At 41.2% G+C, this 25,436-nt stretch overlaps 1 protein-coding gene across 5 annotated transcripts in view; it reads right to left on the reverse strand.

The window, feature by feature from the left end:
• Positions 1-1,899: 1,899 nt before the first annotated feature.
• The window catches only part of ESR2 (estrogen receptor 2), a 38,306-nt gene continuing 14,769 nt past the window's right edge, over positions 1,900-25,436 (reverse strand). For 3 of the 5 annotated variants that reach the window (XM_075753368.1, XM_075753367.1, XM_010301449.2), the window contains exons 5-9: positions 16,021-16,320; positions 10,815-10,953; positions 8,364-8,497; positions 6,259-6,433; positions 1,900-4,366 (exon numbers count right to left, since the gene is read on the reverse strand). In XM_075753368.1, the coding sequence (XP_075609483.1) occupies positions 4,177-4,366; positions 6,259-6,433; positions 8,364-8,497; positions 10,815-10,953; positions 16,021-16,320 (938 nt within the window). In that variant the 3' untranslated portion in view covers positions 1,900-4,176. The other 2 variants (XM_075753370.1, XM_075753369.1) reach the window with 2 other exon arrangements.

Here is a 25,436-nt window from a genome sequence, read left to right on the forward strand (position 1 = left end):
AAGCAGAACAACTTATCAGAAAGGTCAAGATTGGAGGTACCCTGGGCTGCAACGATCACACCCTGGTGGAATTCTTAATCTTGAGGGATACAAGATGGGTGTAAAGTAGAGTCAGGACTCTAAACCTCAGAAAGGCAAACTTTTGGCTGTTTAGGGCACTAGTGTGGGGGATCTCTTGGGAAACTGCGCTCAGAGGCAAAGGAGCAAATGAGAGCTGGGGGATATTTGAAGACCTTTTTCTCAGGGCATAAATGTTTTCTATCCCAATGTGCAAGAAGGCAGACAGGGGAGGCAGGAGGCCAGCTTGGCTAAGTCAAGAAAGCCAAGACCTGGTCAGTGTCACCTCTGTGCCCAGCAAGATCATGGAGCAGATCCTCCTGGAAACTACACTCAGGCAGATGGAAAATAAGGAGGTGATTGGTGACACCCAACATGGCTTCACTAAGGGCAAATCATGCCCAAAAAATTTGGTGGCCTTCTACAATGGAGTTAGTTACAGTGTTGGTGGATAAGGGAAGAACAGCTGATGTCATCTGCATGGATTTGTGCAAAGCATTTGACACCATGCTGGATGATATCCTTGTCTCTGAATTGGAGAGACATGGATTTGATGGATGGACCACTTGATGGATAAGGAATTGCCTGGATGGTTGCACTGAAAGAGTTGTGGTCAACAGCTTGATGTCCAAGTGGAGATCAGCGATGAGTGGCATTCCTCAGGGACAACCTTTCTATGAATCTATGATTTTATGATAAAGTCCAAAGAAGACAAAAATTCTTACCTCAAAGAGGCTGATCACTGGTGACAGCTCAAATATGCCCAGGAGGCAACTTCCTCAGGGCCCAATTCACTGCTAGGCTCTGTTAAACGACTCTAATGATGCAAACGCAGAAAAAGCCTTCCATACTCCACAGGCCATCAGGAGGAAAAGTTCCAACACTTATAAGGAAATGTTCCAGCACTTTCCATACTATTATTATGTAAATATGCCTATTTATTGAAAAAAAAATATTTAAGTGCTACCTGTCTTAGTTTGCTACACATTTTCTAGGATGTGCCTGTCAGGCACTACCTCAAGGGAGAATATTCCAACCCATCTTTTCCCCATGTTCTCCTCTCTGACGGGCAATGTTACAGCACTACAAATGGTAATTTGCAAAAGATGGAGTTGTGGAAAAGGTCTTGCATTCCTGGAGACAAAGCATTTCACCTGTCTGAAATGCTTCAAGACTTACCACATTTCTTTAAAAAAATTTAAAAATAAAAAAAAAAATCAATGTTGTTTTATTATTTGATTCCAGACTTGAAAGGAACCTCTGCATGTTTTCAACAGCATGCATAAGGAAAACTTTGGGCTTTTTACTTCCTCCCTTCCTTCCCTTTTTAAATCCATGGCAACCGGCACTCCTGCATGAACCAAGTTTGCTCACCTCTGCAGACATCCCAGACCTGCAGCATCATTTTCCCAAGTAGAAACAGCCACCCCTGGCCAGGTCCCAGCTCAGGAGCAGAAGCTGATGTGCAGCAGAGCAGCGGAGCAAAGCCGTAAACCAGCCCCGCTCTCCTCCCAGCCCCTCAGCACTCAATCTGTTCATGCTGAGCCTGGAAAAGCCTCCCAGTATCTAAACCGAAACGCGGCGCGGCAGCTCCGCTCAGGCCTGGCAGGGACGGGGACACGTTCCGCACCAGGAATGCAGCATCTGAGAGCGTCACTGGGATACAGACCCGTGATAAAGCCAGCATCACTCTCAGGAGATGAAGGCACCCTTGTTCCTCGTCATTTCGTCCCACAGCTGCCTGTTTATGTAACTGTGCGATGAACACGCACCTTCTCCTTATCCAAATCTGAACACAGCTACGTTAATCCAGCGAGTCGACAGCTGTTGGCTTTTGCCCAGTTTAAAACACTAGTCGTAACTTTTAATAAAATTATGTTCAACAAGACAAAAAATATCTGTTAAAATCACATCATTTCCCTATTTGCACTGTGCTAGTAACGGCATATATGAGTCACAACACTTGGCACAAATCTGCAGCATCGCCCTTTTACAGAGTCAATCCAGAGCAATTTTCCATTTAGAAGTTAATTTTACAGTTTATACCCACTCTTTCCTGTTTTCTTTTTAAGAGGTTTGTTTCAAGATTGCACAGAAATTCAGCGCTTCTAAAGCAAAACAAATAAAAAAAATCACTTAAACATTTCTGTGAAAAACTGTATTAAACAAAAAGTTTACACAGGATAAGGAAAATCGGAGAAAGAACGATACAGCAGGCGCTGAGGCCAGAAGGTGATCAAGGCCCAAAGCACTGAAACACGTCTGCTTCACAGCAAAACTTCCCTCGGAATGAAAGTACCAATGAATTCCAGACTGTACTCACATTTTTTCTCTCTTTTGCAGTAAATATTACACTTAGGTAGAAGGGCACTGCTATATTACAGTTTCTTAAAAACAATAAAAAGGTAGCTAGTAAAAATTTAGACCATCAGCAGTATCTGGTATAGTACAAGATCGAAACAAGACAATAGATTTGTGTAACTCACTGAAAACTCTTTATGCTCCTTCTATAAAAAATATTGTCCTTGGCTTTAAAAAAAACCACCAAGGTCAAAGGTTGACTAATATTCAAAGTATGCAAATAGCATACGAATCAAAGTCCCTAATTCAAAAGATTTATTGGCTCAAAATAGACTTTTGGTGTGATCCCAATTTAATTTCACCATACCTGAAATGCCCAGAACATATATGTATTATATTTAAACATATCCATTTAGAGTGACTGCAATTCTAGCTCACATCAAAATGTGATATTGGCAGTTGCCGGAACAAATGATGCCATCCTGCTCATCGCTGAGGTCATCGGCCAGCCTATTTCCTCCGGGTTTTTTTGCACAGTGCAGCTTAAAGACATGGAGAAATCAGCACAACAGGAGGGTTTAAACCCGCGTCTTCAGTGACATTCAAAGAAGTCATCACACTTGTGAAGCAAAGGAAGTGCCAGAACCATCATCCCCCCCAGCTCTTTGAGGGATCCATACAAGCTATGAAAACCACAGCATAAGGCGCCATGCGCTTTGAAAACAAGCAAGCGGCAAACCTGAGGGCAGCAGGCAAAAGCAGGTCCCTGTTAGATCCCGTCCACTGCCTCGCCCCCCGCAAGACGGCTGCGGGACGTTTCGGGTGGGCAGGAGACGTAATTCCACAGGGGAGTCAAAAGGGGAGGGAAGATGGTTTGTTTCTAGCTGATTTCACAAGCCCTGATTAGCAGATCGTATGCAAATGCAAGCAGTTAATATTCACAAAGCAACCTCTTGTACCTAAATATTATAACAGATTTAACATCATTAATAAATATATAAAACAACATGTTAATCTCACAGACAAAACACATTTCAAAGGTCAGCATTGACTGAAATATCCAGGCAGTTTGGTCATTGTTTAAAGCACTGAAGAATGATACACAGATAATAATGTGAGTGTTAAGAACAGGCTCACAAAATACAAACTTAAGCTTGGTTTAACGTTTCTGAAGAGGCTCTCAACTGGCCCTAGACGCTATTCTGAATGGCCTTCAAATGAAGGCCCTTGCAGCCATTGCATATTTAAGAACAGAAGAAACTCCCTTACACGGTACATATCTCGGCACTTTATTTAGAGCAGCTGCAAAGCTGGTATTCTCCAGGGACCAGCACACACAGGTAAGCGGGTCTGTCCCAAGCAATGCTGCTCTACATTTCATACAATCTCACGCTGAAAGAGGAGAGCATCTAGTCAGCGCTTAAAAGCCTTGTTCTGGGAGACAGAGACCGAGGTGCTCGCTCCTAGCCCTGACACAGACTTCTGTCATCTCAAACCAGGCCCGTATCTCTCTGTCTCAGTTCACCTGCCTCTGAAAAGGAGAGGCAGTAATTCCCTGTCTTGCAGTAACTGTTCTGAGGCTTAATTTCATAAGGTGCTTTTGAAGAGTCTCAGAAAAGGCACTATAAAAGTGCAGCTGTTATAACGTCAGAAACACGGACAGAGGGGTGCATCCCACCAGCCTTTCCCGAGATACCGATGTGCAAATCTAGAAGAGATGAGGACTTGCACTTAGTCACACTTCAGCAGTCCCATCGCAGCAGCTTTGTTTTCTCCCATAGCTTTGAACAAGCTTCACATTTCCAGGTCTCGACAGAATTACTGGGCTGCCCCATTTCGCAGAGCGTCTCCAGTCTCCATTTGTTCTAGTGGGCCAAATTCGGGATGTGTGACCGGGGACTTCCTTTGGCCTCGGAGAGTGTGTGCATTCAGCATCTCCAGCAGCAAGTCATACACGGGGACCACGTTTTTACACTTCATGCTCAGGAGATGTTCCATTCCTTTGTTACTGTGAAGAAGAACAGAAAATAAGTCAGTGATTTGGGTCCGACAACGCAGAGAAGGAAAACACGCTCATGGCTTCCAGAGAGTCCTTTTTTCATTAGGAGTTAAGAGGAGTTAGCTGCTGCAGTCCCTGAAATCACTTACCACTAGCAACAGTAGCAACATCCCAATACTTTAAAGCTGAGTGTTTTACTCTTTAGAGAACTAAGATTTGTTTTACATTGCACAAACTGACTTCAGAAAATAATTCCGATGTACCGACCCTATTGAAATCAAAGCGAAAAACCTCTTTGATGCTGTAAACGTGGGAGGCCCACACGCGGCAGCTTTATGCAAAAGGAGAATTTACAATGTATAGCTCTAGTGACTACCTGCCTCTGCTGTCTGCCTGAAGAGGAAGACCAAATTACCCTGGCTAGCTTCAAGCAGTTTGTTTTCTCTCTGCATGACCAATTTCAGATCTTGCTACAGGCTCTAAAACTAATTTTTTGTTATGCAGTAAGATGCAATGACACCTCGTTAGCATGAACGCTCTGTGGCTGTACCATGATTTGGACTAGCAGGAGATGGCCGTTGCCATTGCAGTTGCACATACATACACCTCAGATGCACTCAAGGCTTTGGGGTTGAAATCTAAGTGTACTTGCTCAACGACAAATTTATCACAGTGGAAATAGCAGCAGCCAGCCAGCACATAGCTGACCTGGTGGATTGGATTGGGAGGCGGGCAATGCTTTCAGAAAAATGAGGTTCTGCTACAATTCAAGAGTTATAAATATGTTAATGGCAAAGAATAAATTGTGGCCCACATACACACACACACACACACACAGAGCTCTTGAGAACCCTGCATCATTTGGTAATCAAGGCTGAAAGCATCAGTAATTTCCAGAACAAAGTGTAATTGACTGACCAGTGCTAAGCCATGTAAAGAAGACGTGTCACAACAAGTAGCCTCCAGGCTTCGGCCGAGGGCCAGCTCTCAAACTCACCCCCGTTCACGACCTGGCTGTTAAAAGTTGCCCTTTCGTACAGTCAGGTCCCTGCTGCTGCCACCCGCTCTGCCAGGAAGCTTGTTGCAAGGGTGGCCGTCCCTCCTCCAGTGTCCCTACACAAAGTCAGACATGCCCGTCTCTCCTTGCATGCTCCAGCCTGGTCCCAGGACCGTCTTTCCTGGACACACACCCCACAGCCAAGGCATAAGACTGCTTTATGAATAGCTGGTCTCTGAGGAATAATTTAAAATTACAAACAGCCTGAAAATTAAAGCATCTGTTTGAGTCTGCTGTACTGCCAGCAAAGATGAGCAGCTCAAGGAGGTCCAGGAACTGCAGGGAGCAGAGGAGTTGCTTCCCATAGGGAAAGCAGAAGCGTGGCCATCGCTGTAGCACAAGTCACTGGGCAAAAATGCTGTGGTTCTGAGTAAAAGACCTAATAGTTGCTCCCAGGACACACAACAAATTTGGCCTGAGACAAACATGGCACCCAAAGTACACTTTGCTCCACCAAAGCCCACACTGCAGAGCAGTTTTGAAAGACACCTTTATTTCAGACAGAAGCATTTTGGTGGCTGGGTGGGATTTTTTTTTTTTTTTTTTTTTTTTTTAAAGGCTGAATTTGTGTTATTATAGTTAAACTTTTCAGGCAGATACATAACGAACAATTTAATGTAGTACAGTTAAGACAGCTTTTTAATATCAACACAATATTTCTGAGTGCCAGCAAGCACTTGAGTATGTTGTCTATTTAGTTGTGCTGGGAAGGAAAGCCTTACAATGACCAGAGATGAAGAGCAGTACCAGGATTCCCTCAGGAGTGCTCCAGAGTTCAAGCCTTGCTTTGCAGCCGTAATCAATGCGAACACCTTATGCGTTACACACGTTCCGTAAAACTTACCTTGCGTGTCTGACGTGAGAAAGGAGCATCAACAAATTGGCCAGACGAGTTGTCTGCTGCTGCGAGGGGATGCCACTCTTCGCAATAACCCACACCAAAGCGTCTGTGACTACATTAAGCAGATGATGCAGTTTCCTGTTGCTTTCAGGTTCTTCCGCTGACAAGGGAAACATGCCTAACAGGAGAGAGAAAGAAATACTCCCTGCTCATGAGGAAGAAAAAAAGCTATGACAGGAATTTTTTCTGATGTAATATTTCAACAGGCTCAGAGATGATACATTTCCTGGGCCCCCTCAAGACTGTACAAACGATGCTCTATGTGCCACACTAAGCTCCAACTTACATTCCTTTGCCAAAATTTGCCAACTGCGTAATTCTCTCAAATCCTCCCAAGACAACTTGTTGGATTTGGGGGCCTACAAGAAAGCTGGGGAGGGACGGTTTATCAGGGAGTGTAGTGATAGGACAAGGGGTAATGGCTTTAAGCTAAAAGATTTAGATTAGATGTTAGGAAGAAATTCTTCACTCAGAGGGTGGTGAGGCACTGGAACAGGTTGCCCTGGAAGTGTTCAAGGCCAGGTTGGATGAGGCTTTGGGCAACCTGGTCTAGTGGAGGGTGTCCCTGCACAATGCAGGGGGGTTGGAACTAGGTGGTCTTTGAGGTCCCTTCCAACCCAAACCATTCCGTGAGTCTATGACTTAGACCCTACAGTCCAGAGAATGGACATGCTCTCCATTCTCCAGGATTTTTTTCCTTTGAATCACTCTGTACCTTGTAGTTTAGTAACTATTATGAACTATAGCATTATGCTTGCTCTAATCCCTTCTTGCTGAAAAAGAACTTTTTCTCTGAGTATATCCCGGGGAGGGAGGAGAACATGGTGAGAAACATTGCTCATAGACCCAGCCTGCCATGGTCTCCCTACAACTCACTAAGGGGGACATAATACAGAACTTGCCTACAGTGAGAAACCTTAAGAGTCAGCAAAAGCAAAAAAAAAAGGGGTTGGGGATATGGAGAGGGAAGAGAAGAAATCACCACAAGGAAGGTCTGGAAACACAGACCACCAACAACATTATTGATAGAGCAAAAGAGACCTGAGGAAAAAAAAAAATCCTCCCAAAGATATTTATGGAAGGACAGAACTCCAGAACGCCTTGAAATTAGGAGGAAAAGATTAACTTTTACAAGAAAGGAGAGCAGGGAGAGGTGTAAGGAGAGATTTTTTTGAGAGGTGAGGCTTTGAGGAAAATATGGCTGGTGAACATGGTTTTTGTTGGGTTGTGTGTTGTGTGGTTTTTTAAGAAAAAAACAAACAGCTTTTGTTGTCTGTTGAAATAATGGTATGCCTGTATAAACAAGTGGGATAACAGCTGGACTATTCCCCTTCAGAACTGGGCTGAGAAGCATGCAGCAGCAACTTGCTGAAAACAGTAGATGTAAATAGGTAGGTGTTATTTTGTTGCTGAGCTTTTTTGACAACACTAATTACAAAATGTTCTGGGGAATAAAATTGTTTTACTGCAGACTACCCTAAACTAGCAAACACACGCTCCTGTTTGCCTTGTGTAAAAGGCTGCAAAGCAAAGCTGCTATCCTGAAATTCATCTTGCAGAACTGTTGAGTACTTTCAATCATTTCTACCAATTAATCACTGTTAAATAGGAACATTTAAGCCAAATTAATCATCACTCAGTCGAGTAACTAGTTTTAGTAGAATTAAGAATTAAGGACAGGTTTGTAGAGCTGTACAATAACTTTACACACAACCAGGATCCGCAGAGATACGAGGAAAAGTTCTCATTGGAAAGGCTATACCCGCAGCCTGGGCCATGAACCCCACCTTGCGAGAAGCGGTCAGACTTTGGGTCTTTCACGCAGTTCTTACAACAGGACATAAACCCTAAAGCCAGCAAATGATACAGCTCAGAAGTTTCTTGAGCAAAAATCCTCACAATCTGACAGTTAGAAGTCCTTTCCTGTTGTTCTCTTTCAATGGCTTTATCTCATTTGATATTTCTGCCATTTTTAGAGGCTGATTTCCCAGCCACCCTCAAAATAAAAAGTACAATTTGGTGAGCGTCAGAGTCAACCATGTACTCACTGGAATTGAGGAGGATCATTGCCTTGACACACAGATACTCCTTGTGCTGCAGTTTCAGCTCTCGGAACCTCGAGGTCATGGCCAGGAGCATATCAAAGATCTCCAAAATTCCCTCTACGCATTTCCCCTCATCCCTGTGGAAACACATTTAAAATGTTACCGAAAAAGTAGAATTAAGGAACTCTGACTCCGTCAGATAAAAGTCAAAGCACAAAGGAGGCTGCAAAAGGCCTCTCCATTTCATCTTTGGAGGAATTCAAAAAGTTCTATCGTGAACTCTAAATTGAAAATTACACTGGTGTAGCAGGTCTCTAGAGAAACTGATTTCCTCTTTAAAGTGCACGCAGGCTTGAGCGCAGCTAAGTACGACCATATTTCTGTAAGAGGCTTTAACCTCACAGCCAGTGTAATTCTGGATAATCAGTTGGAATCTCTGTAGCATTGAATCACTTTCCAGATTTGTTTCACAAGGAGTTAATACCGCAACCGGTGACATCGCTATTTGTACCTGAGGGAGCTCTCAGGACTTGGTGAGTAAGAAAGACCCCTTAAATAAGTTCCTTGGAACAACAAAATATTTTTAAAGAATAAAACAACCTCTATCCCCATCCTTTTTCTTTCAAGGTGTTTAAATGTAAACCGATTTTTGGGGGTTTTTGGAGGGTTTGTGGTTTGGTTATTTTTATGTTTGCAAGTGTTTAATGAATGCAGCTTTCTCCATTTTGAGTATTAGAAATGGTCCCATTTTCTGATCTGAAAAAAAAACCCCAACAAACAACCCGAAGCCATTCCAATGGGTTTAAAATTAAGCAGCAGCAAATTTCAAACCACTGAAGTTACTATTTCTATTTTTTGCTTAGATTTGTGGTTGTTTTTTTTTACATGTGCTGGACTAAAAAAGCAATTAAGCTCTATGACACAGTATTCTCATACTATCTGGAATATGAGAATTTTTATTTTTCCTCTGTAATGTTTTTAAGACGAGAGAGACTTAAGCACGGCAGCGCAGGAGAATTAAAAGAACTTTACTTCTCTACTGGATCCCAAGAGGAAGGTGCTGAGCCTTCAGGCTGCAGGGCAGGCTCAGGCAGATAACACTAACCAGGTGCAGCACGTACTGCCTGCAGAAAGGCAGCTGCCTGCACATTGCCAGTTTCCTGTCTTCCTCATAGCAAGGAGAATTTTAAACTTTGGAGAAGGACAGGCAGCTGCCGGTTTCAAACCAAAGACACAAGGAAGCATCAGAGAAGTCCTTGTCTACAAAGATTATGTAGGAAATGTAGCTGAAGTTCAGGTAGGATAAAAACAATCAAGTTACAGACCAGTTTTATATATGCGTGTCTTAAAAAAAAAATAAAAAATTCCAGCATGCCCAGATGCTTGCTAGCTCCCACTCTGCTGTGTCGTGTGGAGATGAAGGAATGCATCAAGTAAGCTCACTCTATTGAGCACATATTAGCTCCCAAGGAACTAAATGTATCGTACGTTTGCAGGAATTTCTTATCATTGCATTGAACAATGCAGCGTGTCCTTGCATTGAATTTTATATGAGCAAATAATAATTTATTTCATATCTTTTATAAATAAAATTTATTTCCTGTACTAAGCCATTTTGCTTTCTGTATCTACAACGATGATTATTATTCAGCTCAAGCCACAGAACTGGTACAGATGTGCGTTTCCCCAGGCTGAAAAGGTTAAGAGGCATTTTAAACCTACCCAAGAGAGTGGATTGTTTCCCTGACTTTTTATCAATGTGAAGCCTAGGTCAAATCCTTCTAAGGTCCATAGAAAAACACTCTTACTAATCCCTGTTTTTCCCTGCTGGTGCATGATGTTATGGAGAAATAATTTTTAATCTCACAAACGCCCTGCTTTAGCTTAAAAAAACCCACATTCAGTATATTAAAAAGCAAACTAGGGGTTTTTAAATCCCTTTTAACTAGTGCTGCAATGGTCATTATTATAGATATTTATGAAGTCTGCGCTTGGGGCACAAAGAAAAATGGGTAGAAAAGCTACTTAAAATAATAACATATGGCCTGACACTATGTCTGCTTTTTCTGAGGGATGGGAGGAGAAAATCTATCAGCTGGAAGAAATTGATTGACAATGATGTTGTACATTGTGTTTGTGTGTCTACAGACTCAGCATCTAGAGGCTTGGAACAAAAGGAACAAAACCAACAAAAGGTGTGAAAAATACAGATAAACTTCCCACCGTCATGTGCTACAGGAATTAAGGAACTGGCAAGATTAACAATACTATTTATGGTTAGCATTCCTTAGGCCCCTGTAAGGATGTAGATGTTATTCTTATAAATACCAGTAAAGGATATTGTTAGATAAACTATTAATAGCATCTCCCATACTTAATCCTCTTCCTCCTACCATTCACCCCACCTCCAAACATGCTAATATGAAGTGTTCTCAAGAAGTTTATTTCTCTTACCTGTCTAATACAAGGTCTGGTGCAAAAATTAGTTTCCCAGGATGGTCGATTGATCTCCACATCAAACCAATCATTAAAACTTCCATCCAGCAGCTTTCCAAGAGTCTTACTTGATCATAAAGGCTGAGATCAATGAAGCCTAAAATGATGAAAATAGAATAAAATAAATCAATCTGTTTATTTCTCTGTTTTGATAAAAAAGACTGAGTAGATAAGGAACAAAAAGAAATATGGGTTGTGAAGAAAGCCAGAAAAAGGAACACTGACATCAGAAGGACCATGCTGCCTTCCTGAATAGGAACATAAATATTTCTTCTTATCATTGTCAAATCTTCCACAAAACATTTGAAATAAAGCAGAGTGATGGTCACATGCAATTAGTCCCATACAGCTGGTGAAACTCAAGTGACTGCAGAGGACCTGCCTTCTGCTTGGCCACCTCTTTAGGTGATGGTCCCGCAGCCTCCCAAGGGGCACCAGGGAAGCACTTGGGAAACTCGCATTTGTCGGAGATCATTGCATTGCACTGCAGAGGACTACTAAGAAAATAGTCTGTTCTTCCCCAGAACACATACGGTTGTGACTTGCAGGGATCTTTTTATCTCATAAGACAGGCATGTTTCTGGGTTTGTTGGGTAACTCTGAAAGAATTCACATCTTGGTGCCTCTGTGTTATCATCCCCTTTGTAAATGACACGTGTTGACCTCAGCTCATCCTTTTCCTGCCAAAATTCCCCAAAACTGTGATAAACCAGGAAAAAAAAAAAAAGATGAGGGTAGTTGGTGAATGTATTAGTGACCCCATTGCCTCCATTCACAGCACTCTAGAAGCAAGAACAGAATTAGTGCACTGTGCAGAAGCCTGTTCCAGAATTTAGTTGTCTCCAGAAGTTACAACCAGGCGGCAGATAGCACTGCAACACAGCCAGACGGGAGAGACGGTCGTCATCCTCCCTCTCCCTTCCCCTGCAAAAAAGATGCATAGAAGCCAAATAAAGAGAAATAAAATCAACACACATGCAACCCCCCAAAAAAACCCCCAAAACACAGAAAGAAGTGTGAATTATCAAAATGCAAGTGGGAAAGCAGACTGCTCGGTCAAGGAAATAAAGCACAGATACGATGACAACCAGTTCAGTGGTCAAACCATAGCTGTGTTCAAAACCAAGATCAGGCCACAGTTTTCGAAGCAGAGCTGCATTAGATAGGTCTCTTCACAAAGGTGCTTCGTTTTTAGATGAGCTGGTACCTACGACTCCACATAGTGAAAAATCCTTACACAGCCTGGCCACGGGGACAGGTTTCCCGCAGTTCTTGCCAGTTGTCTGAGGTCTTAAAATATACCCAGTACGTTTGCGCTGTCAAAAAAATCTGCTGTCAGTAATTTATACAAATGCTCCCTGCATTTTAATCTTACTAAACTACTAGGCTGGAAGACAGTCAGTGTTAGTCCTGGGTTGACACGAACTGGGTAATGTGCACTCTCTCTTATCATTGCTAAAAGCGCTGCCTTTCAAAATCAACAGCCTTGCTCCTTATTTAATAAGCAGAGTAAACAGGAGCCTCTGAGTGGGACCTTCCCTCCTGGATTTTGCTGTCACAGAATTTACTACAGAATCCACAGCCAACAACAGATTACCTGTCAGACACACACTGATAATTTTAAAAGCGCTTTTAGAAAAATAATCATGGAGGTGTGAATAGTATAAACTGACAGTGGCAGTTTCCTGGGAAACAACAGCCCAAAGACATTTCAGGAGTTTATTTAAATAAACATTTACACCGGCGTGTGCTGATTTCTCTGCATAAACAACCAGTTACTGGGTTTAAAAACTGTCTCAGCTGAGCGAGATGTCAGACCAAGTCCCAGCGTTCAATCTGCAGATACTTAAAGATCCAGATTTATCCCGGATGTCATCCGCTAAACTCACATTGTCAGCACCAGCAGTATGATTTATGACCACTGAGCGCAGCCATTAGAAGGACTATACCTTTGCTAACAATCTCACGCTTTAAAGACCGAGGACGGCAGATAACCACCGCAGCTTCCATTGCAGAAGTCCCCTTTCATTTGCTGCAGAGTACATTAAACAACTTATTTTTCTCTGGCTGTAGTGCACATCCTTTAAATTGCCTGCTCTATACCTGATCATTTAATTAGATATTACTAATTTAATTTAATTAGGTAATTACTAAGACAGACAAGAAGAAATATGTGCTGGATGTTTAATAACTAGCATTGCTCTGGCCGGCAACACACTAAGTTGCATAATGAATCCAAATTTCAATATTATGACAACATCCTATCGATTAGCAATACAGGTTCAGCTATGAACCACGTTCAGCTCTCATAGTCTAGGTCAACAAAGTAAAAGGCAATTATAGAAGTTATTTTCTGCCATCTGACAATTTCGAATTAAAATACTAGGAATTCAGAAGGAAAAAAATCCAGGTGTCAGCTTCTGTTTTACTGAGCAACAACAAAAATACAATCCATTAAGCTGAAAGTACCTACAAAAATAGTCACAGAGTAAAAGACACAACAAAAGAATGTCATTAAATATAAAATAGGAAAAAAATAAAATATAAACATTTATCTTTCCTATTTAGGAAAAAAGTTAGTGTTAAGATCAACATCTATGAGGAAATATAAAAAGATTTTCTTTCACTTTCAGTGAGTGTCAAAATAACATCCAATAATAATTTAGAGGTGAAAATGGGCTTCTTACCCAACTGCACCAAAGCAAAGATTCAGCTTTACAGAAAGTAAAATTACTGTTCACTGGGCCATTAGTCAAGAACTCCGTATTTTTTTTCAAAGACCTTACCTCCAGGAACCAGAGCATGGATCTAAATGATTAACTTCAGGCAAGAATTTTTGAAGACTGAAATTCCTGAGCTTTAGTCATCACAGTTACTTTAATGGAAAAAAATAATAAATCCACATTAAAGCAAATGCTCTAACTACTACGTAATATCACAATATTATTTATAGTTAAGTACATATTAAACATCACCGCTATATTTGGTGTTTATTTCTGTTCTGCATAACAGGAGTGATCAGAAAAAACAAACATACGCAATAAAGCATCGACATTCCCAGGAACTGTTTTGAAGGGGTTTGATTGCTTCAATGGTTTTTCTTCATACAGTTCTCTTATCACCAAGAAACAGTTTTTATTTCTGACATATGTTGAAAATCAACTAAAAGTGATCAATGTCAGAACTGGGGCTGGTTTGGAAACTGATCTTTTAAAAAAATTCAAAACATTAATCTCAACTGGCTGAGGTTTTGGGTTTGTGGTGTGGGTTTGGGTGTTTTTTTTTAAAAAAAAAGCTGACATATAGTTAAAAAATAAATTAAGATCAATCAGGAAATGGAAAAGGTTGCTTTGGAGTTTTTTCCCATTCAAATATTGCTTAAAATGAGGTCATTTTCTAAGACTTTCCCTGATTTTTCTTCAAAATTCACTTTCTGCTGGAGTAACATAACTATTTGGAGTCCTCTAAAATGGTAACTTTTAATCAAGTTTTTCTGATTAAACAAGAAATTATAGCAATAGACACCATTTAACCCCTCATGGTTACTTAGCTTGCAGTTATTTTCAGAGTTTCTTAAATCAGGAAAAATAAGGATCAAAGGTTCAGGCTCTCAGTTTAAAACATTCCACATTAATGGCAAAACCACTATGACTTCGCAAATGGCCAGGATGGAGGATGCTTGTGCTGTGCAAGCGTCTCCTCCCCAGTAGCTGACCTGGAATTTGCGCACCCCAAAACCATCACACCTGAACCCTCCAGCACAGAGGCTGAGCCGTGGAGACTGTAATCTGCATCTAGGAGATGTGGTCCAGCAGCTGGAGCTGGAAGCACCTTCAGCCCCTCCACCTACATCTGAAATAGGATGTGCTCCCCTTATTCTAAATTCTTAGTTTGAGGATTATACAAAATACTTTCCACCAAGCTTGCTTCCCGTACTATGGACACACTCAGTTTATTTCTAGACGTGAGGACTACTGTCACGTCTTCCTGTGTGCGTATTCAAGCAGCAGCAAGTGCTGTTCTTCGTACACGAGTGTGACAAGACCAGGGCACGCACCAGCACGCTCTGGTTGCCTTCAGCATACAATCCAAGAGAGGAGCCGTGGTGTGGTGGCTCCTCAGTCCTGATGGCCCTGGGGTTAGGGCTACCAGACACACTGCAGAATAGATCACCATGTGGGGTAAAGCACAGCCGTAGGCATCACTTCTAACAGAGCTCTATATCTGAAGGTAAGGATTAAGCCCCACGCTGCTATATCTCTGTCAATTATTCCGTGCTCCTTCCAGCTCGCTATTATTAGTTGGTCACTTGAGATCTCACTGGACAGCCAGTCTGCAGTTTAGTCTATGCCAGCCAGCAAGTTTTTCTGCACAACTTTGCCAGCTGTCTTCTCTGTGTGCTGGCTGCTTTTATTCTTTATTCTGACTGTTTTAACCGTGGGCACTTCATGAAGAAGGAATTGCAAATGCTCACCACTTCTGATTTGTAAGAAGTGCAAAGGTACATTGCCACGATACTGCGGTCTCATTTGAGACGTTCAAGGCAATAATGCATGGAGCTGTACTTCAGTGGATGTTGTTTGTGTTGCCAACAACCAAAAGCATCCTTATTGATTTTTGTTTTGAAGGAGAGCACATGATAATTCTGAGATGAATACTATGCTTCACTTTGCATGTGATGCTCTTGTGTAGCAACTATGTCAGCTGTAGTAATCGTAGATGCGTAGTGCTTGGACACACTTCAGTTTTCATCAACTGCATTAGAAACCCTCTATCAGGATTCAAGGAAAGAATTTGGTCTTAAAGTCTTTTTAATAGCAATTTAGTTAATAGACCTTTTAATGAACCTTCTAAATCAGATTAATCAGGTATTTATAGTTGATGAGGTAGAAATTACATGCAACATCAACTATGCTTTTTAGCAAAATGAACAAGTATTTAACTAGCAGCAGATAGCAATTTATAGGCTAGGTCATTGTCTAAATCAAAATATACCCAGGTGAATTATTGAGAGCAATAACTTGTCCATTACTTTATAGGATAGAAAACTTAGATTTTCAAACCACACATTTACTGTGCTGTACTATGATTTCAGGGTAGAGAATGATACATTGATGGCAAAAGTATTGAATAAAATCAACAAAAACAAGATTGAAATTCTTACCAGGAATTTTTTTGGCCCAACCAATCATGTGAACCAGCTCTTTGTCTGCCAGTTTTGTCAGGGACATCATCATGGAGGCCTCCGTGAATGGTTTGCTGGGACGACTCACCAACACGTTGGGAGGCTCTGCTTCAAGTAACGTTAAAACAAACTGCTCTGGACTGACTGTGCTGAGCAGGATCTCTTTCACGCGGGTTGCCGTCTCATCGTATTTCTTAGCTTTGCCAATGCAATGCACCTGATCTTCTGAATTACGATGGCGACGCAGGATTCGATATCCACAGCGTTCTCTTCTTGAGCCTGACACGAGAGGCACATGATTGCATTGAAGTGGGTTTTTTTTTTTCTCTCAGTGTTGCATTATGTAAATCCAAATGTTTGGGGAGAAGGGGAAAAACCCTCTAATATTGGATGTTCTAATATTGCACATCAAATTTTGGAGTTTCTAGAGCATTCAGCATTGACTTAACTTTCTTTCTGCTGACTTCAGCAGAGGCTTTTTTTTATTCTACTAAACAAAAAACAATGGTAAAAAATGTTTATTTTTGAACTTCAGTTAACTCACTTTAAAGTCCATGGGAAAATTCCCATTGACATCAAAAAGAGATAAATCAGGTCTTTCAATGCAAATAAAGACAACTGTTTGTAAATTCTGGTTTTAAATTCTGTTTTAGATGTAAACTGGGGGAAGGAAAGACTTCTGAAAGTCTGGGCCGTGATACAGAGTAAATACCTCAGCCAGAAGCACAGCTGGACCCCACTGCTGGCTGGGTGTTCAGCTAGGGACTTCCTGAGATGCAACCCCCTTTCTCCCCACATCCCACTAAGGCAGCAGGAGTTTCCCCAAAGCAAATTCAGGTATCTACAACTAGAAGGAGCAAGCCCCCTGTTTGGAGTTCTGCATGCAGAACGCTGTATTTGTTGCAAAGAGCAGCCCTTTAGATTCCTGGACTTTTAATTTATTGTTCATTCTGACAACATGAAACATTCTCCAAGTCTCTGTCAGTGTTATGGGTGGGAACGCTGTTAGCTGTTCTTGCAGAGCTGCCATGGAAAGAATCTAAAAGCACCTCCGAAAACATGGTATGGGGATTTGCTGAAACATTCAGCCATGGTTTCTACTTCCCTCACCCCTTCAACGCATTCTGTAACAAGGACTATGTTTACTGATATACAAATAATCTTTGGCAGTAACTAATGTGCAAGATTGTACCATATTAAAAATCAGGATATCTAAAAATGTGAAATTACTGAAGAGATCCTTAGACTGGAATCTTCCAGCACTAAACATTTCTAATAGCACAGCTCAATTGTCCTCTAAATCTTTTAGAAGTTAATTTTTTGAGCTAGTCATCAACACTTTTACTGACATATGATACTCAAAGGTTGAATTTTCATAGATATGAAAATGTCTGTGCTAACATAACTCTACATCAGACCAAGATTTATTATTGCATACAGAGAGACCATGGAGTCTTAAAGCATAATAAGTTGTCTCATTTGGTTTCAATCCCACAACAAATTTGACAAAAGCATCCTTTCTGCTACTGCTACTATCTTGACATTATTACATTTATGAAGTCTTTTTGGTGTGTTGCCTAAAGACTTATTGCCCTGGTCACAGACTGGTTCTTCATTAGGGTAGGTGATTAAAGGCTTCATAAAGTGCATGAAGACAAAGAAACAAAGGAACGATGAAGATGGAAGAATCCCAAGAACCTAATCAGTGACAACAAGCACACTGAGTGCCTTCTCTCAGGGCTATCAAAGGGGAATGATCAGCCTGTGGTCTGGCCATGACACCCAGCAGATAAGTCCACAGGAGAGGCTTTTCAGTTCACCTGGAGGGACCAGGCATTCCAAGCCATCCACTAGAAAGACCAGAGGATCTGGGTGTCAACTACCAGTAGGGCAATAGGTTTGGACCAGCTGCCAGAGACCTGTTTGTGTGTGTGCGTGCGCACGCAAGAGAGTTTCTGCACAAGGTACCTGGAAGAACAGAGGATCCAGGGGCCAGCTAAGGGAGAACACTGACTTTCTAAAGCCAGTTACTGGAGGGATCCATAGAACATGTGTGTTTCCCTGACCACTGGTGTGGGAGAAGGGCTGAGTACCAGCAACTGGGATGAAGCTGCAGATGCAGAGGCCATCAGCTGGGGAGGTATGGGGATCCTCAGACTAGCTACTTGACAGACTGTCTAAACCCAGCTACCGGAGGGATCCATCTTGTATAAATGCATGTATTTTCTGCTGCTTGTGTTCGCGTGAGTGCTGTATTTGCTGTCTGTACTGATCTGTGTGGTTGCCTGTGGATACAGGTATTGTGTGTGTATATGCCTAATAGCAATACACGTTCAGACTTGCTACTGGATCTGGGGACATGGCAATGTGTTGGTTTCCCTTGTCAAGCTACTGGATTCAGCAATTCATACAATTCTTCATCCATATCCATCAGAGTTATGTAGACCATGAGTTGTCTAAATTCCAATCAGGCAATGCAATTCTGGCCCTGGGTTTCAGGTAGGAAAGAGGTCCAAATGTAAGCCAAATTAAAAATAAAGGGAGTGGGGGCACAAAAAATTAATTTCAGATGCTGTTGATAAGGTTTTGTCTTGCTAAATAAGATGTTGGGTGAATGCAGACTCTCAGTGGTAGAAGTTCCTCAGATGAGGTGGCTTTTCAGGTCACAGTGTTGTCTTGTCTTCAGCAGCTGTCATACACCATTTGAGTCAACCCGTGAGAAGAGTGAGATGCAAAGGACAGTTGGGTACAACCAAGGCATTGAAAAGACTCGATAAGGACTAACAAAGTCTGCCAGGTCTCTAAGGATGTGGAACTTTGAACTGCACATTGCTACCATCCTCACTTGTTACCTGTTCAGTAAACCACCTCAAGATGTAAAGAGAACAGGATGATCATCAAAGAAGTTCTCAATGTTGGACAACACCCTCTGGAAACCCAAGAGACTGGAGAAGACAAATAGGCAAAGCTAGTTCAACGAACTGCCCTCAGGCACGGAGGAATCTGAGTGGAACAAGGCATTTGGAACTGAAAGCATTATCAGCTGGAAGTCCAGCTTAAAGTCTGCACTATTTTGGGCAAGGATGGGTTTGCATCTTTAAAAGGAACATGGGTAGGATGAAATGTGTTGAGTACTGACAGGGCATTTGCACAAATAATGGATTGAAGGAAAACAATCCATGATTTGCAGATCCAAATGCTTAGCCAAATGACATCTATCTGGAAGTTGCCAGAGCAGCTGAAAAGATAACAGCAGCAGAGACAATCTGAGCTGGACACGTTATCTTATGGTAGATTCATGAAATCAGACTCGATGATGATAAACCAAAAAAAGATTACCTGCAGAACTACACAAATCACAGAGAAATTTCTTCAACCATCTGTCTGGGCAAATCCTTTTCTTCTTGAGAGAGTCAAAGGACAGTGAGGCAGAGACTAATTTCTACAAATACACTTGGATGATGTCGTGAAATCTGTGCTAAGCCTTATTTTGGACTAATGCACAGAGGTCAAGAGGAAAATCTTAAAGTGCTTTGTCAGCTTCAGAAAAACATTAGAATGGCACAGTGGGCTGCAGACTATTCTGAAGTCATGTCATGCACAGAAAGTATGTAAATATTTTCCATCAGGGAAGACAAAGAGGAAAGGTCGACAGTGAGCTAAGCAACTGGAACAAAAGTACAGCTGGAGACAGATGAGGAAATGCCTAGGTATCAGGGTGCTCTATCTACAGAGAGATCCATGGCTCTGATTTCCATATGAATGTGCATGGTAGAGACAGTAACCACTAGGAGAGAACTGAACTAAAGCAAGAAGTAACACCTCACATTGTTTCCACTATTTGGAAAGCTGAAGCACATTGAACATGGGCATCTTGAAGAACAGAACAAGAAAACTAGCACAAAGGGACTAAAAGACATAGGGAGATGCAGGGCAGGGGAGGAATTTTCTCGGGCTATCAAAACATAGCAACTGCTCTACAACATGCTTAGTTTTTATTCTCCAGCACCTGGTGGAGCTGTGAAGCCCTGAAAAAGATGACAAACGAATAGCAGTCTTTTAATTAAAACCCATGGAAAAGTTGTTCAGTTAGGGACCATAACTAAAATGATAACATCAGAAAACTACTGGTTTAAGAGGGAGCTGTGGAGAGGAGGAGATGCCTGATGACACAATGAGGAAGAAATTCCAGCAGTTTGGACGCACCTGCCAGAAGCAACGTGTGGTCAAGCAAGCACTTGCAACCAGCTCATTGACCCTAGCTCAGTTCCTGGCACTGAAGTGAACCAAGTGCATTCTTGTAGGACTCAACACCCTCTGATCAGCTGTCCTCAGCTCCGTTATACTATCACCCAGGCTTCTCTGTGGTACAGAAAACATCAGGCCGTTGGTGCCAAGATCTGAGTTATCCTTTCCTATTCACTGCTGTAAAGATTTTTAAATAACACTTTGTAGCCTATCCGAAATACACACACACAGGTAAGTGACCAGGTATTTCAACAAAGATCAAAGAAATCCGTAAAATTTAAAAAATATTAAAAAATAGTAGTCCAGCATCCTGTTCTAATTGATACAATCTTGTACAATTTTCATCTGCACAGCTGAACCCCATGCTCCATTGTAAAATAATTCAGTCAGCTTGGGATACTTATTAACGGTATTAAAGGTCTCAGTACTTGTGGAGGGTTCTGACTGGGAAGTAGCATGTCTCTTTAAGTTACTTTAGGTTATCTAACTAAATCAAGTTTCATATATAACCAGTACTTATTTTTTTTTTAAAAAAAAGCTCACTTTAAAACATAAAAACAGTTTCTAGGAGTGTTATCACATTTCTGCATAAAAAACTTGTTACAAAAAAAGGGGAAAAAAATCCAAAACCCAAACAAACCAGACCCTGAATTATTGTTTGTAATTTTTAATCACCATATATTGCCAAAGCAGGTGAAGGCTGATACACTGAGCAGTGTGCATAAAACACAGCTCGTCAGTAATTAAAAGAGATACCATTTATTTCCATATTAAAAGCTACTCTGCTTGTATTTAAAAAAAAAAAAAAGGGAGGGGAAGAGGGTATTGTGAGATTACACAACAAAGAAAACAGCATTTAAGCTTGCTAGTTGACTGACACATCAGAAAGCCTTTCTAATTAAAACAACGTTTCAACAATCTAAAGGAACTTCTGTGCTTTTTATTCAAATCCCAAGTTTAGGCAGGACTGAGAAATTTTATCTGTGCAGCTATTAGCATCCAACAGGCATGTATAAGTGCTTATAGAACTATATATTATAAATAACTATAGACCAGCTTAATGTTTGACTTAACTAGATACAGAGACGTGGCTCAATCTGGGTAAAGGCACAGCAATAAACCACTTGCAGCTTCCCAAATTAGGGACTATTTCCGACTTTACCACAAACTCCCTAACTATACTTAACCGCTAATATTCATTCATTTATTTAACGGTGATTCAGGCACTTGGAATAATGTACAAGATGATCAAATCCCTCATTCGCCCTCCAGCACTCTCCTTATTTAGAGCTATTCTATGCACAAGATATGAGCTGTATTCAGCTGAGATTGCTGGACCCAGGGCAAGACCTTGAGCTACAGCACTATTGACCACACGGGTAAGTGATCACAAGAAATAAGACTCATTGGAAAAAAAAGTTGTTAAAATGAGCCTGTTGTTCACTCACTCATGAACAAGCCACAACAGGTATTATTGGCAGTGAAACACTATTTTTAAAGCAACTCCTGCTTTATAAATTCTTCAAAAATTGCAAATGTCTCTGCTGTCTGATAGGGTGGGCAGTTATACGGCATGTTGCCCTTGATATTGATTTTGGTCCCTGGGAACTGCTTATGTAACTAACCGGCTCAGCAGCAACTGCAGATTCTACCATTGAATATATTATAACAAGTTTTTGTTAAGTGTTTGAGCTTAAAACTCACCCAAGTATACATTAGTAAATCATTATCACTCCAGTCACCTTTGAAAGCAAATGCAAATGTTCTGTATTCACAGAGCAGACCTACCGACAAAGAAGCTGCCATACACACATGAGAACACGAGCTGAAATTACAGTAATTTCTATAATAGCTAAAATGCAATTAATACATCTGATGTCCAGAGAATGCCATGAAACATTTTTTTACCCACTTACCTTCTGTGTGAAAAGTAATTTGCAGTATTTTAAAGTGCTATCTAGAAACTGCGTGCAGCAGCCAAGCACGGGAGAAAAGGGGAACCAAATCCTGAACCGTATCAGCCCACAGAAAAGTCTGGTTTACTTTTCTGCAAATATTCAAGGGCAGTATCTATCCACCGTTTTTTAGAATGGCCCCTCAGCCTCCTCATGTGGGGTGGGGAGGGGGCAGAGAGGAGTTCTATCTTTGGAACTTTTTCAACACATTGAGAACTGGCACATGGGGAAAAAGATACAGGAGGCAGGGAGGGTGGAAAGAAATAAGTCTAGTGCAAGAGGGAAACTGAAAAATCCTTAAGGAAGAAGGTCTATTTGAGCCTCAGGAAGAAAAAAAACAGGAAAGTATGAGCATAGCTGCTCCCAGAGTGGCTACAACCAAATGGTGAAGCAATTCCCCTTTTCTTTACTGCCTTTGGCAAACAGCTCAGTCCTTTTCAGGCTCCCCTAGTAAACACCAAAAAGCTCTGAGAGAAGATCCTTTTTATCCTGATCTATCTTATTCGAGTTTGTTGGGCAGAGTTTACTTTTAATTTATTTGCAGTAATTCTGTTTTCCTTTTTTCCTGCTGACAGTGCTTTGCAATTATTTTTCTACCATTGCTAATAGTCCTAGTGCCAAAATTTAGCAGTACCTTTCTTCATTGGAACAGGAGGCAACACAGACTTTCTACAGAGAAATTTGCAGATGCAGCGTCTAAGAAGACCTTCATTGTGCTTTTGGCAATGACAGTATATTTTGTAAGAAAAATCCATTATCACCTTAACACAAAGCCGCCCCCAAGCTAGCCTCCACTGAAATACTTGTGGCTTGTTGGGTTGACTTCTCAGCATTTACGAATGCAATGACAGCCAAGAGAATTTCAGACCAGGAAACTCCAAAGCAACGCTTTCCTACTGCCTCCTACTGCCTTAAAGACAGCGTGTACTGCCCAATCACATTTACACACAGAAACGTATGCAATATACACACACATATATGTATTTTTTTTTTCTCAAGGTGACTATTGATAATATACAAAACAAGGACTTAAAGATTTGATGCAAACAGTGCAAAGTTTTTATGAGGAGCTTTCATAAGCTACAAAGTGGTAATTGAGGATCTTTTATCACTTCTGCTGGACAACAAGTCTCCACTGAGCAAAAATGCACTTACAAACCATTCTATCCTATCAAGTGTTTTAGCAGATGTGAACCAGTGCATTCACTAAGTGACCTGGGAAAGGAGCGGAGATGGGGAAGAGCCTTCATTAAAAAGAAAACGTGCTCTTTTACGGCTTTCTACGGTAAAAAACTGGTATGAAAGCATGGCTCTAACAAGAAAAAATTTGAAAGATAATCACTCCAGTCTGCAGGAAAGGGCATTTACGTTTCATGCAAGAAATACAGTCTTAAAATCTGTCTGGTTTAAATGTCTGTCACTATGTCTCCATGCATCAGTTTTACTCACAGGTGCCTCAACTCATCAGGCAACTCAGACAATTCTGAGTAATTTTTATATTATTTTTTCTCAAATTAAATTGTTGAGATTCTCAAATTTCAGTGCTACTATTCAAAAAAACCCTAATTTTTAAAGACCTCAGTTTCTGTTATGTTACTGTTATAAGTAACAAAGTGCAATTTTTGGCCTGACACAGTCATTAATGTCCTATAAATTCATTATTGTACGAAAATTCTGTTTATGAACATATGACAAGATTAAAAGGAACACAGTACATATTATAATAGAATCATAGAATCATGGAATCATAGACTGGTTTGGGTTGGAAGGGACTTCAAAGACCATCTAATCCCAACCCCCCTGCCATGGGCAGGGACACCCTCCACTAGACCAGGTTGCCCAAAGCCCCATTCAACCTGGTCTTGAACACTTCCAGGGATGGGGCATCCACAACCTCTCTGGGCAACCTGTTCCAGTGCCTCACCACCCTCATAGAGAAGAATTTCTTCCTTATATCTAAATCTCCCCTCCTTCAGTTTAAAGCCATTACCCCATGTCCTATCCCTATCATTATTTATTACTTGTAATACCATTGTGCCTATGAGGTCTAATCACAAACCAGGACGTCCTGGACAATTAGAATAAAAGATTCGTTTAAGGAAAGCATTGTGGAGGACCATCTTATAATATCATAGTGGAATCAATCTTTACAAAATCTCTCCAACTCCAGAACTGGGGCTGGATAGAAACCCTGGTTGAAAAAACTTACACATTGAGTAAAATTCTCAGGCATAAAGATGAACAAAGCACAGTGACACCATTCAGAAAGTAACATTTCAAAAGGAGTCTTACTGGCAAGCATAAGACTTTCCTTTCTGGAGGCCAGACAGCAAAGGTAGCTAAGACCATATTAATGAAAAACACCAATAAAGTTGAGATGCGTCATCAGCGCGGAAGAAGATAGGAGCTTCATATAAAATGAACTATCCGACTTCAGCAACAGAAACTAAATGTACTTCAGGAGTACAAAAATAATAAAAGGAACAATTGAAATTGTAGCTCTAAGCTGGGAGTTATCAGCTAGAAATGAACAGGCAGGCTGCAATCATAACAGCTCATAGAATGATTATGGACTGCCAGCGTGATGCAACCATGAAAAAAGCAAATAGGATCCTGGGTTGCATGCAGAGAAAAGCTCCCGCAGAAAGAGGATGCTACTACGTAATGCTACTATGGTGAGGAGAGTTCACAGGAATACTGTCCATGATTCTGGTCATCTGTGTGCAAACCAGATTATTTCAGCCTGAAGCAGATTGAGGGACAAGCTACCCTGACAACTTCCAGATTCTGTCTACTTTCATTTTTTTGCAAGAAGAGGACATTTCTTGTTTATTAGCCTAATAAAACAAAGGTTGTGAGGGGATATGATGTAGGCTGCAAATCCAACCAGAGCTTTAACAATAAAGAGGAGTCTCTAAGCTACAAGACAATGTTGCCACAAGAACAAACGGGCATTAATTGTCCAGCAATAAATGTAGGCTGGAATTCTGAAGAATGTTCCTAATGAGAGAAATATTATTCTGCAAACAGCCTTCAGATCAAAGCAGTGGGAGGATGAAAACACTGCCTAGCCTTGATACAGAAATAGGTATCTACATTAAATGGGATGAAATGAGATGCACGCCTGCAAATCATAGAGGAGCAAGCACAGTGACCTTTTCCTTTCCACTGCAGTGTTCCTATATGATATTT

Source organism: Balearica regulorum, chromosome 5 (genome assembly GCF_011004875.1).
Source record: "Balearica regulorum gibbericeps isolate bBalReg1 chromosome 5, bBalReg1.pri, whole genome shotgun sequence".
Lineage (NCBI taxonomy): Eukaryota > Metazoa > Chordata > Aves > Gruiformes > Gruidae > Balearica > Balearica regulorum.